At 45.4% G+C, this 18,969-nt stretch overlaps 1 protein-coding gene across 1 annotated transcript; it reads right to left on the reverse strand.

Annotated features, from left to right (window-relative positions):
- Nucleotides 1-543: 543 nt before the first annotated feature.
- Nucleotides 544-18,143, reverse strand: Pm20d2 (peptidase M20 domain containing 2). The gene is made up of 7 exons (XM_052176207.1): nucleotides 17,511-18,143; nucleotides 15,362-15,510; nucleotides 10,459-10,601; nucleotides 8,338-8,492; nucleotides 5,775-5,910; nucleotides 1,393-1,500; nucleotides 544-1,187 (listed from the first exon to the last, which is right to left on the reverse strand). The coding sequence occupies exons 1-7, from the start codon at nucleotides 17,958-17,960 to the stop codon at nucleotides 1,033-1,035; spliced, it is 1,296 nt and encodes a 431-aa protein (XP_052032167.1). The 5' UTR covers nucleotides 17,961-18,143; the 3' UTR covers nucleotides 544-1,032.
- Between the last annotated feature and the right edge of the window lie 826 nt (nucleotides 18,144-18,969).

Raw genomic sequence — 18,969 nt, forward strand, 5'->3', positions numbered from 1 at the left:
GGGGCTGTTGATTTTCTGTGACTCCCTCCCCAGCTCCTCGCCAGGGTCTGACTGTGATTTTACTGACAACCACTGAAATGCTTCAGGTTTCCAGCTGGAATCCTGGCTGTCCTGCATAAGGACTCTCTCCTGCGGTTCTACAAATGCTGGAGCAAGCGGAGAAGGCAAAAGAGAAAGTTCAGAGAAACCGCAGGAAGTTTAACTAAGTCTCAGTAGGAACTACAGGGCCTCCTTTCCAAGGCCACACGTTCATATTACTACTGGGCCACAGGGCTTTGGGGCTCTCCTGAGGCTGCTGGGTGGTGGGGACCGTGCAGGACACTGGAGAGCAGAGCACACCCAGCCTGGACTCCCTGGCCAACTCCTGTAACATGACAGAAGCCACCCTGCCCTGCTGGAAAGGCTGACCGTGCCTTTCTGTCATTTCTTCCTGTCGCTGTCCACTGGTTCTATGCCACTTCTTGGAGTAATTGTAATTACATGTAAATAAAAAACATTCTCTCTCTCCCTCCCCCCCTCCCCCCGGTGTTACAAGTAAAGCTAATTCTTCGTACTGGTGATTCTAGGAGTGTCCCACAAGCAAATGTTTATTATAAGTTTTTCTTTAGACCCAAACAGATACAGTTAGGCTTAAAATAAATCCTGCCCCCCCCCCCACTTAAACTACTGAGAAGACATTCACCGCTCTGAACTACAGAGTTCATGAGTGTTACCTTCTGAAACCTGTGGGGCTTATAACACTATATAACAGATACATTTACAAACATTACCAAATGTTCCACAGTCAGATCTCACCTGGCTTAATAGATGGTGTTACACATCAATGCCTATGGCCAACTCCACTAAACCTAGACACGAGCTAGTGTCTTCGCTATATCCTGTCCTCATCACCAGGACTGAGAAAGAAGCAAGCTCTCTTTCATTGAGAAACACTAGAGGTAAAAACAAACAAACAAACAAAACAACAACAACAACAACAAAACCAAACCAAGCAAAACTTAACGTTTCCTGATCAGTCCCTAGGTTTTCCTTCTATGCTGGCGTGTTTAAAAGCTGTTCTTCCTGAAGCTTCGATTTAAACTCCTTTCTGATTCCTTCCAGCAGCTCGGGCTTAAAGATGACGTCCAGCGCGGTCATTGCCAGAGCCTTGGCTGTACGCAGAGCGTACGGCTGAGCCTCGTGTGATCCTAAAAGGTGAAGAAGACAGATCGAAACACCTCACTATATATTAAAGTTCATTTATTAGTTCCTCGGGTTATCTCTCAGTATCTAAACTGCCTCTCCAGCCTCTGAGCACAGTACAGTGCTTTCTGAAGCGATTGTACCAGAGAACGGGCTAACGAGCACTCAGCAGGAGGAGGAAGAGAACCCGGGTACCCAGCGCACGCTCACCCGCTGCTTCCGTGTACTGCTCCGTGTGATTCAAGGCATCAGTCCCAATGTAAAAGTACGGATGAATCCCAGGGACCACAAAACTGACATTTCCAAAATCAGTAGAGCCTTGAAACACAAAAAGGAAGAAAGGGGTGGTTGGGTAAATATTCTGAATGTGAAGTTATAACGAGAATCCTGGGCTCGGTCGCGGTTCTTAGGGCGCGCTTCGGGAGAGCTGTCTGCTGCTGCACCCGTCTGTACTGGCTAAGCTGCTCTAACAAAGCCATCTCCAGACCTGTCCCTGCCCAGCCCCACAGCCAGCCCCACTAGCAGGCCACGGAGAACCTCCTGTCCCAGGGCTATAGGCCCCTCTGACTGTGAAGGACTGGTTCCTTGAGACTTGATGCTGGTCCTTCCCTCTTCTCACTCCATATTCTCAGATGTTCCTCTATTTTTTTTTTTCAAATTAGCAACCCAAAGTGCGTTCTTAGTTCTCCTCCAACCCTCTTGCATATAATCCTATCGCCCCCCTGATAGTTCTTCCTTGATATCTTACGTAGACTCAACACAGCTAGAATCAGATCTACTATCCTCGTGTTCTGCTGCATGCCACCTCGCACACAGCTCAGAATCAAGCTTCCCTCCAGGCCCCTCTCTAACCTGACCTCACGCCGACAGCTCCACTAATCCTCTACACCCACGGCTCTGACATCCACCACCGCGCTCTGCAGCGATGGGGCTTCAGCATATACCCCTATTTTGCTTTTCAATTTCTTTCTTCTTTTCTTTTTTAAGGCAAGATATTACGTGGCCCCGGATAGCCTTAAACTCAGTATGTGATGACCTTGAAGCTCTGATCTTCCTGCCTCTCTCTCCAAGCCCTGGAATTACACTGGGTGCCACGATACTTGGGTTATGCAATGCTGGGGGAGGAGCCCAGGGCTTCAGGCATGCCAGGGACTGAGCGACCCACTGAGCCACGCCCAGCCCTGCTGCTTCCCTGTCCAGCTCCCTGAACAAGCCTGGGAAGGTCAGTGTCTCTATGGAGATGACTCAGTCAGCTATGGTCAGTATCTCTATGGAGCGGCTCATGGTCAGCACAATAGTAGCAAGTCACGCGTCAGTCTCAGTTTACTTCCTATTGGCTTATTTGGCTAATGTCTCCTTACCAATACGTAGTCAAGAAATAGTATTTTAAATTGCCATATGTCCGGCTTGTCACAAAAGAGAAGTTAACATTTGTTGTCTAAATCATAATACAAGCAAAGCGTTATGCTAATTCACTGGCTACTTGGTGAATCCTGATAGGTTAAACCTGTACCCGGAAGTCACCCACACAAGGGGAAATGTAAGGGAAGGAAATCAACACGGGCAGCTGACGGCAACAGCCATTCCTTTGCCTAAAACTCTAAGAACTCTTGTACATCCTCACTTACTTTAAAAGTTTTACGTTTTTGTCCTTTTGTTTGTTAAGAAAGGATCTTGATATGTAGAACAGGATAGTCTTGAACTTGTGATTCCCCTGCCTCAACTTCCTGAGTCCTGGGATTGTACTTGTGTACACCTGAGCACACTCAGGTTTCCCGTTTATACTTGAAGAGTTCTCTTTTGACTTGGGAAGAAACCAAGTCTTACAGGCATTTAATGTCTCATAGCTACAAGTTAGGTGGCAAAGGCTAGGATTTGGGGCACTGTAAAATACACTGCTTCTGTACTACACGCTAGCGCTAGGTGGGGTGCAGCATATTGGGAGGTCGTCTTGTGTTGACTGAGCTCACTGAGAAGCTGGCTCTGGAAACATGGTTGCCACTCCCCCACCCCTTTTCAGACCCGAGTGTGTTTGTCTAACGTGTCCTCCAAGTGTCCTTGTCTGAGGATGTGCTGAGTCTCCTGTGACAGAAGGACAGCCTGAGTACAGGCGGATTTTACACTCCAGCATAGTTACATGGTCAACCATTCCCAAGAGATGCTATTGTTTATCCATATATAAACACTGCTGCAGTGGGGACAGCATCTGGGAGCTCAGCCACGGAAGCCCAGCTGTGGAGAGAAAGCTAAAGTGCAGACTCTAGCTGGCTGCCTCAACTTTGGGTGTCAGTTTCTGCTAGGATGTGAGGACTGATCGGATGACATTATCTACTTGTTCTTTTATTTGGAAACTATCAGAGAGTCCCCTATCCTACAGGCCCCAGTGGTGACATCTTACAAAACTATGACCCTGTGCAAACCAGAATGCTAACATTAATGCAGTCCCTGCCGTGGGCATATAGCTTGGAAGGCAGCTGGCCAGGAGCACACATGAAGCCCAGGTCTGATCCCAGGCCTGCATAAACCAAACATGGCTCCCCGTGCCTATAATCCCAGCACTCAGGAGTGGAGGTCGCCCACTCAGTTCAAGGTCACCCTCAAGATACAAGTTCAAGAGTAGCCTGGCTTACATAAGAGCCTGTCTCAAAACATGTTTCGAGTGTGTGTCTGTGTGGGTGTGTACACGGAAGGACAGGTAGACATGTATTCCACTGACTTTACTCAGCATTCTGCAGTTTTAATCAGATCCAGGGAAGGTTTCAACATCTGCAGAGACCACACATATCTGATCACTGCAGCTGTAGTTCACGTGCTGCAGACGTCAGCACTGAATTCTCTACTAACCCTCAGCCTTCCACCTCAATCCTTGTATCAGCCATGTCCTAGGAGGGGTCTCTGAACAGTGTCCTGGGAGGGGTCTCTGAACAGTGTCCTGGGAGGGGTCGCTGAACTCTTACCCTTTTTTCTGAACCTTGCTGCATTTACTTATTTTTTCTTTTTAATCTACTTCAGTTTTCTCATAAAAATCTTTTGTTTGCATCCATTTTCTGTTTTCATTTAAAGCTAATCTTCTTTCTCCTCCCCTCCCCCTCTCCCTCCTCTTCCTTCTTTTTTTCTGAGACAGGATCTCACTATGTAGTAGCCCTAGCTGTCCTTGCACTCACAAAGATCCACCTGCCTCTGCCTTCCTAGTGCTGGGATTAAAGGCATGCTATGGTATGCACAACCACACACACACACACACACACACACAGAGCATGCATGCACACACACATACATCATGTACTCATATACACATAATAGTAAACAAAAACTTTAAAAATAGGGGATGGAGAGTTGGCTAAGTGCCTAAGAGTACTTACCGCTCTTGCAGAAGACCTGGGATTTTATTCCCAGCACCCATATAGAAGTTCATAATTATCTGAACTCTAGTTCCAAGGGATCTCATGACTCCTTCTGGGCTCTGCCCACACATGGTGTACATACAAACATTCACACACACCTTAACTCTAGTAAGCTGGATGTGGTGGCACATACCTGTACTCCCAAAACTTGAGAGCCTCGAGCAGGAGGATCACAAGGCAAAGGCCAGCCTAGACGATGTATGAGAAGACCTGGTCTCAATAAATAAATAAATCCCAAATACAGCTAGACTGTAAGATGGGTTACTTCTTAGAATCTGAAAATGCACTAGATCACTAAATACTTAACAACGTGCTTACTGTGATAAACTGAAGTGAATTAAAATCCTATCTCCCATTTTAGTAGCTTATTTAAAGATTAGAAGTAAAGGCTGGGGAGATATAGCTTAGTGGTGGAGCACTTGCTAAGCATACATAAGGCTGTGGGTTTGATCCATCCCAGCATCACAAGAAAAAAATAGAATTAAATGTAAACACTAGAAATATTTAGAACTCTCTTAGCAGACTGACCACTTATTTAAAAAAAAAAAAAAAGGCGGGTTGGGGATTTAGCTCAGTGGTAGAGTGTTTGCCTAGAAAGCGTAAGGCCCTGGGTTCGGTCCTCAGCCCTGTTAAAAAAAAATTAAAAAAAAAAAAGGCTACTATTGTGACACTCTACACTCAAAGAGAATTCAGTAGCTTTCTCAATAACCCAAGTGTGAAGGAATATCATTAAAAATACCATTAGTGAGATGGAGGTAGCCCAGCAGTTTAGAGCATTTGCTACCTATAAACGCAAGTTCCAGAGAACACAATGCCCTGTGCTGGCCTCCAAGGGCGCTGGGAAAGCGGACAGTATGCATACACAGAGGCAAAATCCTCATACACATTTCTAAAAATGCATCAGGGTTGGCAGCGCTCACTCAACATGCACGGAGCCTGGTGCAGTCCCCAGCATCTAATAAACCCCAGGTGGTGGCATGGATCTATAATCCCTGCATCTGGGAAGCAGAGGCAGGAGGGCCAGGATCAAGGTCATTGTCAGCTATGTGTAGGTTTTGAGGCCAGTCTGGGTTACATCAAGACCCCTCTTGAAAGACAAGGTGCCAGTTCCCCTTGCCTCTTAAGACAGTCAAATATAAATTGGCATTTCTCTTGCTAAAACAGCTCGGTCTAGGACAGCTTGGTTACCTGAAGGGCCGTTCGACACTGCAACTTCTGAAATGAATTCTATTCCCAGCTTCTTTCCGTTCTCCACATACGCACTGCACAGTGTTTTATTGGGAATGACATTGTAATAATCGTGTGATTCGCTTTCAATTTCTACCTAATAAAAAGGTTACAAAACAAGCTTGAGATTAAAAAACTCAAATCCACTGAGTCCAAAACAGTGATGGTTTCTTACAGGAAATGGATTTAGGATGGGCACTTTCCATCCCAGACATAAACTCTCACAAACCTCTTACCTTAAATAAATAAATAAATAAATAAATAAATAAATAAATAAATAACGCCAGGCGGTAGTGACGCACACCTGTAATCCCAGCACTCTGGGAGGCAGAGGCAGGCGGATTTCTGAGTTCGAGGCCAGCCTGGTCTACAGAGTGAGTTCCAGAACAGCCAGGGCTACACAGAGAAACCCTGTCTTGAAAAAAACAAAATCGAAAAATCCAAAAAAAAAAAGAGCATTATAAAGTTAGAGTTCCTAACTTCTATCCTGGCCACCAAGCATCGACTTCAGTCACCTAACACGGCATGGCGGTGCCCAGAAACTTCCTTTTTAGAACCTGAACCTCCAAGTCATTCTGCTGCCAGGCCGGTGGTGCAGAACGGCTCTGGCGGATATGGCTCTAGAGTTCAGTCTCCAAAAGGGAAAAGTTCATTCATACAAGTCGACCCGCTTAGCACAGAACTGTCCCTGACATCTCTCAGCCTTGTTTCAAAGGGATCCTCAGAGAATACACACATTTCAGTAAGGTAGCCTTGCTTATTGGTGTGACATGAAGACCCAGAAGCAGTCTCCATGTGACTGTGTAAGTGCACTTAACAGTTTTTGTTTTCAATAAGCAAAAGTTCATCATTAAACAGCAGAGATCAAACTTCTTCTATTTTTTTGGCAACATCTAAGGTAGGAATAATGGCAAACATTTTATAAATCGGCCAAAATATAAACTAGTGAAAGGCTACTTAAATATAGCTTTAAATCCAACAATGAGCTCTGCATCTGTTTGTGCACACGTGCGTGCATGTGGTAGGCAGGAGACCAAGCTCAGGGGACGGTGCCCAGGGGCCAGTCCTCTGCCCGAGTCTGGCCCCCCAGCGCTGGGATTACGAGTGCACTGCACCACACCTGCCTTTTTAAAATGGGCTGTGGAGATCAAACCCAGGTCCTCGGCTTGCAAAGCAAGTGCTTTGCTGATAGAGCCATCTCTCCAGTTCCTAAGCCCTAGCTCAGTGACTACGCAGAGATAGTAGCTCATAAGAGTTCATGTGTCTAACTTATAAATGTTTAGATGATTTCTAGTTATAAGGAAGTAAGTGTTTAGTCCCCTGGGCTGTGGGTGCGTTATAGCCGTACACTCGGTCTCTTTGCAAGTGGCCTAAGAGGACATGTCATTACTCTTCCCCACGTCTTGTGCACCTATTTACCTATTCGCCATACAAGATGAACATTTGTGCATTCTTGTCTTTCCAACCACATCACTTGCCTCTGAGATCTCTTTATTGTTCACGTGTTTGGAAGTATGACAGTCCTTCAAAGCTCAGTTGGGTCTGCAGAACCCTCTCCTCCCATCCCACCAACTGGGAACTGAACTCAGGATCCTGTGTTCGCCAGGCTAAGCTACAGACCCCACCTGGAAACTGTCTTAACTGCTCTGCTCTGCCCAACGCTGTTCATTCTACTCTTAAGACAAAAGGTGCACACTGTGAGGATAACTGCTGAGACGCACTACCACGCACTGCCGCGTGAGTAACTGCTGCACCAAGGACAGAACAGAGGGAGGCTAGGCTGCCATCTCCTCACAGATGCTACTTCATCTGACCCTCCCAAGAAACCTAGGAGAGATGATATTATTGTCCCCATTTTTCCAGTGAGAAACAGAGCCCCAGAGATACTATGTTTCTAATGGCCGGGAGACACAGGTCTTGTCTGACTGAAAGCAACATCTAAGATCTTGTCTCCCCATCCAGACACTACAGTATTTGAACTTTATGTGACGATGAACCTCATCCCATGTCGCAGCACACAAGGCTGATAATGAAATGTTTCTGACTTCACCACAAACTCTCCTTTGCTCTGAGTCTGTCTTGACTCCCATCCCAGCAAGCCATACACACATTTATATCACACCCTTGCCAATGACATATGCAGATACGGTCACAAAATGCCCTTTATGGGAACTATGCAAAGTGAGGTAAAAAGGCAGGACTAGCACAGTGTTATGCTAAGTACTCCTGCTGTGGTTTGGGCAGGGTGACCTACAGTAATCTCTATCACAGACACTGAAGAGATATGTCAGAATTAAAGGCTTTCACATTCAACACTCATTAAAGGATTTCATTAACCAACCTCTTCTGCAGATTCAAGACATGACCAGTGAGGGCAAGGCAGAGACAGGTTCCCTGTGCCACCACAAGCACAAACTAAGAATCACCACAAGAAAAAAGAACCAAGGTAGTGTCTAATGCAGCAACAGGAACAGCCACAGCCCGCACATAACTGAGATCATAATTAACTATGAAAAGCTCTTACTGTGCAGCCTGTAGCCAAAGCCGCAGCTCTGAAGCAGTCTTCTGCCTTTTTGGTCAGAACTTGAAGCTCTTTCATCGAGGGCGCACGGAAGTAATAGACTAATTCGGAGTAAGAGGGGATGATATTTGGCTTCACGCCACCGTTTTTTATTATGCCTGTAAAAAGAACCAAAATCCTGAAGTTAAATTTGGTGATTTCTTTAAAGAATGTTTTACAGCCAGTATAAAAGGGAAAATAATTTCTTAATAGCTTCACTGATAAACAGATTTTGACAACACTGTCACAGAGAGGTGCTATTTCCCAGCTAATGAGGGAAAACTGTCTATATGTACTTTATTCTAAGGGAGCCATTTAATGTTAAGGATATTATCCTCAGCTTGTGTTAAGGATAAAGTTGGACAACAGAACATTTGCCGAACATGGGTGAGATATTGGGTGTAATTCCCACAACTGGAAAGAAGAAGAAGAAAGGAGGTGAGGAAGGAGAGATTACAATCCAGATTATACAGAAACCCAGAATCATATAACCACAAAACCAAACAGCATCTTAAACTTCCTGAAGGCAATTCATCCATAGGTTTTATTAGAGTTGTGCAATTTAAAAAAACAAAGTATGGCACAATCTTACAACAGCATGAGACTCTGTAACTATCATCACATTTGAAAAACCCTATGAATCTTTTAAATGACACGTGGTGGTGGAGAAATAATTTTCATACCAATTAGAGACTACTTCCATGGCTTCTCAGACCTTTGGTTACAATCATGTCTAGAAGCAAAAGCAAAACAAAGACCCCTAAGTGCTGTAAACTATCAAAACACACATGTTTGTTTGGGATCACACAAAATGAAGGTTTATTTGTTTCTATTAATAGCTAAAAGAGATACAAAACAATCTAGTCACAGCCAGTTGTGCAGCTCTATAATCTCAGCACTTAAGAGGAGGAGACAGGAGGATCATGAGTTCAAGACAATCCTTGGCTACATAGCCTGGGCTACAAAATACCTCATCTTAAATAAAGGAGAACGGAGGGGGTGGGGGGGGGGAGGAAGAGGAAGAGGAGGAGAGGAGAAAAAGAAAAGAAAACCTGAATTCCCAATCATCTAATTAAATGTTTTCCACTCCTATCCCTTCTGAGGAAATTAGAGCAAGCAACAAGACAGGCCAGGCCTGCAACCTTGGCACTCAGGAGGCTGACACAAAAGCACAGCATGGATTTGAGGGCAGACTGGACCACGTAGTGAGAACCCATCCCAAACCACCTGCCACTCCAACCAGAAAAGAAAATTAAGACAAGAAGCTTGCAAAAGTATAATTACAAACAGATTTCAGCATAAAGCAAAATTGAGTATTCTTTAGACTTAAGTAGTGATTAAAGCATGATTTCCTAGATCATACAGAATAAACCAAAAGAAGAAAGGAAGGAAGGAAAGAAAGAAGGGAAGAAAGGAGGGAGGGTGTGTGTGTGGAAAGGACAACGTAAATCGGTGTCATGGCTTATGTATCTAATCCCAGACAGGGTAGGAGGAAGTGTGTACCCGTCAGAGAAGACCGTGCTACTATATTTCTATACACAGAATTTTAAAAGAGTGTACTAGCCCCTGAGTAAGTAAAACTAGTAACCAACACTTCTTTTTTTTTTGAGAAAGAGCCTCATGTATCCCAGGTTGCCCTCACATTTACAGGTGGCTGAGGATGATCATGAACTTCTGACTCCAAGTACAGGAATTACAGGTGTGTGACACATCAGGCTTTACACAGTGCTGGGAATCAAATCCAGCACACAGTGCATTCAAGGTGAGCATTCTACTAAAGGAACACATCCTGCAGAGCCGTGTGTGTGTGTGTGTGTGTGTGTGTGTGTGTGTGCATGAAAATGTGTTTTGCTTTGTTTGTTTAGTTTCTCAAGACAGGGTTTCTCTGTGTAGCCCTGGCTGTCCTGGAACTTACTCTGTAGACCAGGCTCTGCCTCTGCCTCCCAAGTGCCGGAATTAAAGACTTGAGACACCACCACCTAGCTACCAACCCTCAATTTAAAAAAAAAAATCTAGTATTAAATAATTTTACTGCACTGAAATATAATAAGCACTGTTTACCATACAAATATTCAGTGTGCATACCATGAACTCTCCAGGTTGGCTTCATCTGCTGTCTTAACGCAGAGAGGTTGTTGTAGGCAAGGACTGCGGCGTCCAAGGCGTTCACACCCTCCCAAGGGTAAGCGGCCGCATGAGACGCTTTTCCGTAGTATTTCACAGTCACACTAGGAGATGAAACCAAAGAAATCGCTGGAAATTAATTTCTCCGGTATTACTAAAACAAGAAAATCCAATTAGTTGTGTGTGTGCTTATGTGTTTATGTGTGAATATGCACATGTGAATGCAGAGCTGGGAAGGAGTGTGAGGTGTCCCCACATGTGCACACGCGTGTGCACACATGGGTGGGTGCAAGTTTGTACATGTGAACACAATGCCTGAAGGGGTCAGAAGAGTGAATCAGAACTCCGCATCTGGAGTTACAAGATGTTGGGAGCTACCTGGTATGTGTGTGGGAACCAAACAAGTTCTCTGGCAGAGCAGTGCCAGTTCTTCCCCACAGAGCCATCTGTGAGCCCCCATATTGGACGCTGTATTTGAAAAGCATCTGTAGTGAAAGCACAGGAACATGGGCATGAGAGTGTAGTTCCGTGGGGGTGTCTGCTTACCATGTGGAAGGCTCTGCGCTCCATTTCTAGAGAGATGGGGGAAAAAAAAGAAAGAAAAGAAAAATCCAAACACGGAGATAAAGTAGATGGCCCAATAACGTAGTTCAAGCAAATACACAACAGTGTATTAGGTGTTGGAATCATAAACATGTCTGTAGCCTTTATACAGTATTACGTGTGACAGTTCTGTATCGGAAACTGCAAGAACTCAGGTAAGCCTGTCTTCTAAAGGTCTGCTGGGAGTGGCGCTCACTCGGTTAATCCCTGCACTCAGACAGCAGAGGCAAGTAGATCTCTGAGCTGAGGCTAACTGTAGGAAATTCCAGGCCAGTTAGGATTACATAGTCTGAGGAAAAGTGACAAGAGGGAAGGTCGAGGAAAGAGAAAATAATTTAAATACCTTAGGACAATGTTTGAAAATCTAATAATCACAATTTTGTAAGGTATCCTAATGTCAGCTATTTCTGATCAAATTTTTCTTAATGTTACAAAAAGGTTATTATCAGTAATATTTTTAACTTTGTGAGTTATTATTCTACTACATAAATAGCTATCAAGGACTGTCGAGATGGCGCAGCAGGTAGATACTGGGCTCTCAGCATGAAAACCTGAGTTGGATCCCTGGGACTCATAAGGTAGAAAGAGATATCAATTCCCACAAGACATTCTCTGGCTACCACACCCAGACCATGGAACACATCTGTGCATGTACACACACACACACACACACACACACACACCTACACACACACACACACCTACACACACACACACACACACACACACAAAATAAAAAAATTAAAAGGTTGTCAAATGCTTAGACTATATTAAACACAAAGTTTAAAACCATAGTTAAAGAACAGTAAATAAGAAAAAGAAATATTAATGGATCTTTTATATCAATAGTAGTATTTTAACTCAAAGGTCTGTTTTGGATAAAGTAGCAGTTTGTTTAACTGATGTATAATTGTTTTTAAGACAAACTGTTAGCAGGGCGGTGGTGGCGTATGCCTGTAATCCTAGCACTCTGGGAGGCAGAGGCAGGCGGATTTCTGAGTTTGAGGCCAGCCTGGTCTACAGAGTGAGTTCCAGGACAGCCAGGGCTACACAGAGAAACCCTGTCTCAAAAAAACCAAAATCAAAAAAAAAAAAAAAAAAAAAAAAGACAACAGTTAAAGAGGTGGGGGTGGGGTGGGAGGGGTGGGGGTGGGAGAGGGTAGCACTAGTAAGGAGGCTCTGCAGGCAAAGTGTTTGCCAAACAGGTCTGACACCCTGAAACCTGAGTTTGACCCTCGGAACCCGTGTATCAGTACAAGGAGAACCAACTCCACCAGTGTGCTCTCACTGCAACCTGTGTACAAAGGCATACATGCCCCTCATCATATACATACATGCCCCCTCATCATATACATACATGCCCCCTCATCATATACATACACGCTAATGATACATAAATGCCTTTAATTCCAACACTCAGGAGGCAGGGGCAGGTAGAGCTTTACAAATTCAAGGCCAGCCTAGACCGCATACTGAGTTCCAGGCTGGCCAGGGCTACAGAGTAAGACCTACATAGTAAGTGTGTGTGTGAGTGTGTGTGTGTGTGTGTGTGTGTGTGTGTGTGTGTGTGAGTGTGTGTGTGTGTGTGTGTGTGTAGATATCATCAGAGTTCAGCTGGTAGAATGTTTGCCTATCATATATGAAGCCTTGGCCTCAATCCTAACTCCATATACAACTGGGCATAGTGGTGTATTCCTGTAATTCCAGTACTGGGGAAGCAAAAGGATCACAAGATCATCTTCAGCTACATAGCAAATCTGAGGCTAGCCTGGGATATATGAGATTGTTTAAATCAACAAGCAAACAAACCAATCTGGGCTGGACACACAGTTCAGAGGGCAGAGTGCTTACCCAGCATGCATAAAGTCTTAGGCTCACACACTCCCCAACACCACAGAAACAAGACAAGGACACAGACACACACACACAATCCCTGCAATCCCAGTACTGCAGTAGTAGAGGCAAGTGGTTTGAGGACAACCTCAACTACATAGTGAGTTCCAGGCAAGCCTGTGCTATATGCCAGACCTTAACTGAGGGGGTGGGGCATGTGGAACCAATTGGGTTGACTTTAAGATCAAGACAAATATATGATCAAGGTCTAAATATAATCCTAACAGTCTCGGAAGCCTGTCTGCAGCTTGCCGGCCTCTTCCAGCCAGAAGTACTGGCAGAGATTTGTAACTTCTAATATTTTCCGAAGGTACAGAGATAAAATTATATCTGCCTCTCCCCCACGCCCCATACAAAGTGAATCGTTTCTATTCTTACAGTCACAGTTCCAAGTTGGTAAGAATGAAGATACCGCTGGGCAGTGCTATCCCAATACTTTAATCCCAGTACTCTGGAGACAAAGATTGGCAGGTCTTTGTGAGTTCGAGGCCAGCCTGCTCTACAGAGTGAGTTCCAGGACAGCTAAGGCTATGCAAAGACACCCTGTCTCGAAAAGCATAAATAAATAAATAGATAGATAGATAGATCAATCGATCGATAGATGGATGGATGGATGGATGAATGGATGGATGGATGGATGGATGAATGGAATGAAGGAAGAAAGGAAGATACAATTAAAAACTACCCTCTGATAGCAAGGTATGCTGGGGCTCAGAGAAGTAAAATTTCTGAGCCCAACTACACCGCAGGGACAGCTCTATCATCACACCCCGGAGTCCCAGCTACTACAGAATTCACTGACAGCCCAGCAGTGACTCCTGGGGACTGGACCACTAACCAGACCACAGCTGTCTCTACTCTCACTGTCTCTACTCTCCTTTGTGGTTAAACAGTCATACCAGTTCAAGGATACATCCTTCTAGATGCAAAAGAGGACCCTCCTCCAGGTCCATAGAACTAAGTCCAGCATGGAGCCGGGCAGTGGTGGCGCATGCCTTTAATCCCAGAACTTGGGAGGAAGAGGCAGGTGGATTTCTGATTTCCAGGCCAGCCTGGTCTACAGAGTAAGTTCCAGGACAGCCAGGGCTACACAGAGAAACTCTGTCTCAGAAAACAAGCAAACAAACAAACAAACAAACAAACAAAACAAAACAAAAGAACAGCATGGAGAAGTGCTCTCTTTTGCAGCCTTAAAACTGTCCCTTGTAAAGATAATTCCTTATCAAATCCAGAAACCAGACTAAGTTCAAAAGAGAACACAAGTGTCTGATCCCCTTTTAATAGTTCAGTTATGAGCATAATAACAAACCATGATCAGAAGAGAGGTTGTAAAGCAAACCTCACATCATTATGTCCAGTTCCCAGGGCCTCTGTGCAGTCTACGCTGGCCTCAGTTCCTCAAGTCTTAGTCTCCTGAGTCATGTGAATACGGGTGAGTAGCTCACCCACGCCCAGTTCATTTTACATTTTAAATGTGTGAATGCAGAGGCTTAGCTGCTCGCTTTCCTTTCCTTTTCCAAACTATGTCTGGGGTGTGTGTGTGTGTGTGTATGTGTGTGTGTCTGTGTGTGTGTGTCTGTGTGTGCGTGTGTGTCTGTGTGTGTGTATCTGTGTGTGTGTATCTGTGTGTGTGTCTGTGTGTGTGTATCTGTGTGTGTGTCTGTGTGTGTGTATCTGTGTGTGTATCTGTGTGTGTGTCTGTGTGTGTGTCTGTGTGTGTGTCTGTGTGTGCGTGCGTGTGTGTCTGTGTGTGTGTATCTGTGTGTGTGTCTGTGTGTGTGTCTGTGTGTGTCTGTGTGTGTGTGTGTCTGTGTATGTGTGTGTATCTGTGTGTGTGTGTCTGTGTGTACGTGCGTGTGTGTCTGTGTGTGTGTCTGTGTGTGTGTCTGTGTGTGTGTGTCTGTGTGTGTGTTTGTGTGTGTCTGTGTGTGTATCTGTGTGTCTGTGTGTGTGTGTGTGTGTGTGTGTGCGCGTGTGTGTCTGTGTGTGTGTATCTGTGTGTGTATGTCTGTGTGTGTGTGTCTGTGTGTGTCTGTGTATCTGTGTGTGTGTCTGTGTGTGTGTCTGTGTGTGTCTGTGTGTGTGTGTATCTGTGTGTGTGTCTGTGTGTGTGTATCTGTGTGTGCGTGCGTGTATGTCTGTGTGTGTGTGTGTGTGTCTGTGTGTGTGTCTGTGTGTGTGTATTTGTGCGAGCGAGCAATTGGACACCTGTGGAGATCAGAGGACAACTCTGCCCTCTCTGATTTGATGTTCTTCTGAGGATGGAACTGGGGTCGTTAGGCTTGCATGACAGAGTGCTTTTGCCCTAGCTTTGATTACTCTTCAGTCCGGTGCCCACTAAGAAATTCTCTTCAGTGGGATCACTTACTCATGCTCGGCCACATCCGGGAGGTAGGCGGCGTTCTCTTGAGACGGGTGAGCCATGAAAGCAACATCAAGGTTCTCAAAAGCACCAGCTTCAATTAGATCGACTTTGCCACCGCCATCTTCTTCTGCAGGGGTTCCCAGGACAATCACCTACAAGCAAATGCAGATGTTAGCGGAGATTCCTAGCAGGAAAACACTAAATTTTTTTTTTAAAGTGTGCGTGCAAAAAATAAATAAATAAATAAATAAAATGGGGCTGGAGAGATGGCTCAGTGGTTAAGAGCACTGACAGCTCTTCTGAAGGTACTGAGTTCAAATCCCAGTAACCACATGGTGGCTCACAACCATCCGTAATGAGATCTGATACCCTCTTCTGGTGTGTCTGAAGACAGCTACTGTGTACTTACATATAATAAAGAAATACATCTTTAAAAAGTGTGTGTGCATTCAGAATATATACTTAAGTCCTCAAACCCTAAAAAGAAGTCACAGTCTGACATTTAAACCATGAATTAAAATATATGATGCAGAATCACAAAATTCAATTTGTATTGTTCCAGTAATCTGTTACAAATGCATGCCAGAAATGCTACAGGAAAATCTCCCCAATTTTATACTCAACTTAAAGTAAGTTATAACAAAGACCAAAAACAAGTAGAATTCTATGTACTTCAACCTTCGACAGGACTTAGCTGTTAAAGTTTCTCCATGGCTAAGCCTGTCTGTAACAGGTACAATTAGTCATACGCTCTGCTGCTGAGGACCTTGCAAGTGGCCTGTGTGTTACCCTCACAAGAAGCCTGTGAGGTGGTAAGTAGTCTGCGCCATTTCAGGCAGGCTGTGGGCTTCCCGGGTTACAGAGCGACTCTTCAGAGCTACAGTTATCTTACATAGCTCCCCTGGCCTTCTGGTCGGAACTCTGAGTCCTCACTGAGAAACGGCTTTAAAAGTCTTAACTCATTCACCTTCCATTGACGAACATTAAACAATCTCAGTGCCATAGTTAGAAACCGCCAACTATTACACAAACTTACTAATTCGACTCCACCAGTTCAACCAGGAAGATTTAAGGGTCACCAAACACCTAATCAAACAAAAGAGAACTTTACAGAATAAACATTTTACTTTGATATTTAAGCTTAACTTCTTCAAGCAATTTTTAAAAAGCAAAGACAAATCATCTCCATAAATTTAATGTATTGTTAAGTTCATGTATAAAATACAATGAAACAAGATGGAGTTTTTTTTTTTTAAGGCTTTGTTTGCAAAGGGAATCCATTCATATTCATTTTTTTAGTAAGAGAGGGCCGAGGCACATTGTTGAGAACAACCACTTGAAATTAGAAATCGGTATACTTCTCAAAGTCTGGCTTTATTTATTTGTAAATTTCTAAAGTATCTTAAATTGGGCTGCTTTTGGAGGAGGGGGTAAGGCAGGATCTCTATGTAATCCGGGCTGTCCTGGAGCTCATGAAGACTAGGCTGACCTCGAACTCACAGAGCTCAGCCTGACATGTGTCACCACTCCTGGCCGTCCCTTACTCTGAATCTAATGGGCTCATTGCCAACTACTGAGACCTTAGTTCTAAGTCTGTCCAGGGTCTCGAGCCCTCCTCCTCAAACAAAACAAAAACCCAGAGGCCTAAAAGAGAAGGTAGCTAACAGGAAAAGGGCCACAAGAGCTGAACTGTTGTAGAGGATTACTGCCACTGGGGGGTGAGCCGGGCTGAGTGACAGATGGTTGGTTCTTGGCACAGAATTAAATATACCATCTGAAAGAGTAAACACAAGATCAGACTTGCCTAAGACAGACATGCACGGCATTCTCCTGCTTAAAGAACCGAGACGCCTGTTTAATATGAAATAAAAATGTACACTTAAATATGAACCCATCTACGTAGCAAATGTTTTGTTAGCTTCTCCGTTAGTTTTATTCTTAAAGAGGACTGACAGTCTAAACACTAAACTTACTATACAAATACCAATTACTCAAATCAAAATCTTTTGTTTGTTTGTTGAGTCTACAACATGTATGCCTTCCAGAGATCACACAACTGCTGCTGTTTGCCATCAAAAATAATTGGTACTCGGGCTGGTCTGGCTCTCCGGGGTGGACCCCGCACACGCCGCGCTGGCCGGGCATGGCTCACCTTGACCGGCGGCGGCGCAGCGATGCTCTCCAGCGCAGCCCTGAGGCCGAGCGCCGCAGCCACCCCAACCTCGGCGATGAGGTTGTGGCCGCAGGCGTGGCCCAGGGCTGGCAGCGCGTCGTACTCGCATAGGAAGGCCAGCTGCAGCGCGCGGGGTCCCGCCGCGGCCTCGGGCGGCGCCCACTCGGCACGGAAGGCGGTGGGGAGCCCGAAGTGCGGCTGCACCGCCCACGAGGCGGCCGGCGGCTCGCGCTCGAAGAAGCGCGTGAGCTCGCCGTGCGCGCGGTGCTCCTCGTAGGCCAGCTCGGGCGCGCTCCAGATGGCGCGGCTCAGCGCGCCCAGGCGCTCGGCCGCCTCGTCGATGCGCTCGGCCGCGCGCCGCTTCAGCAGCTCCAGCTCCACGGCGCCGCTCGTGCCCGGCTCGGCCGGCCGCTCCACCACCGGACCCATGGCGCGGGCGTGCTACGGTCTATCCGAGTCGGCCCTCGGCGGCGCTCGGCTGTCTTGCCAGTCTTCGGCAACGCTCGGCGCCGCTCGGCAGTCCCGGCCAGCCCTATGTAACGCTCGCCACCTTGGCAGCGCTTGGCTGCCCTTGGCAACGCTTAGCTGTCCTCGGCAGCCCTCGGCAAGTCTAGGCGCTTCGGCAGCGCTTGGCAATGGCCAGCGCTCGGCTGTCCTTGGCGGCCCTCGGCGGCCGGTGACCAGCGCCCCGCGCTCGCCCACCGTACAGCACAACCCTAACTCTAAACTAGGCCTCTCGGCTCGACGTGGAGCTGGGGCGCGTCAACTCCTCCTAAGAAGAGGAATTGTATATGACAAGTTTTATCCAAAATGTTGATTGACGATAAGCCTAAGTAACATGATTTGCACAGCTCGTGTTTGTATCATAACGGGTCTAAAGTTACCCGATGAAGAAATTCAAGAAGTCATACTCTCCTTTTCCTCCAGAGTGATACAAGTTCAAAAATTGTTATTGATGATACACCCAATAATTAGTGTTCTGAGGTTTTCTTGTATTAAAAGCTTCTGCGGGTTCTTATTCTACCCTCTCTTAAATTGCCACAACTAGGTGAAATAAGATACAGTATAAAATTTTTTAAAAAAGGAGTGCACGCCTCTAATCCCAAACACTTGGGAGGCAGAGGCAGGTCAGTTTGATCTACAGAGTGAGTTCCAGGACAGCCAAAGCTACACAGAGTAAATTCAAGGTGAAGGAGAGGGAGGGGGAGGGAGAGAAGGAGGGATGGTAATCAATTTTTACTAGTTTATACCCTAAAAATGCCAGAGTCCAGGTCATACTCTAACGTGAAAAAAAAAAAACTGTCCTTAGTTAACACCCTAATGGACCAAAACTCAGCCCTAAACACAACAAATGTGATAGAAATTCATGGATGGGCTCACTTCCCTTTTTTAAAACTTTTTTTTTTTTTTTTTACATTTTTTAATGTTATTTGTTTGA

The sequence above is a fragment of the Apodemus sylvaticus genome, chromosome 3 (assembly GCF_947179515.1).
Source record: "Apodemus sylvaticus chromosome 3, mApoSyl1.1, whole genome shotgun sequence".
Classification (NCBI taxonomy): domain Eukaryota; kingdom Metazoa; phylum Chordata; class Mammalia; order Rodentia; family Muridae; genus Apodemus; species Apodemus sylvaticus.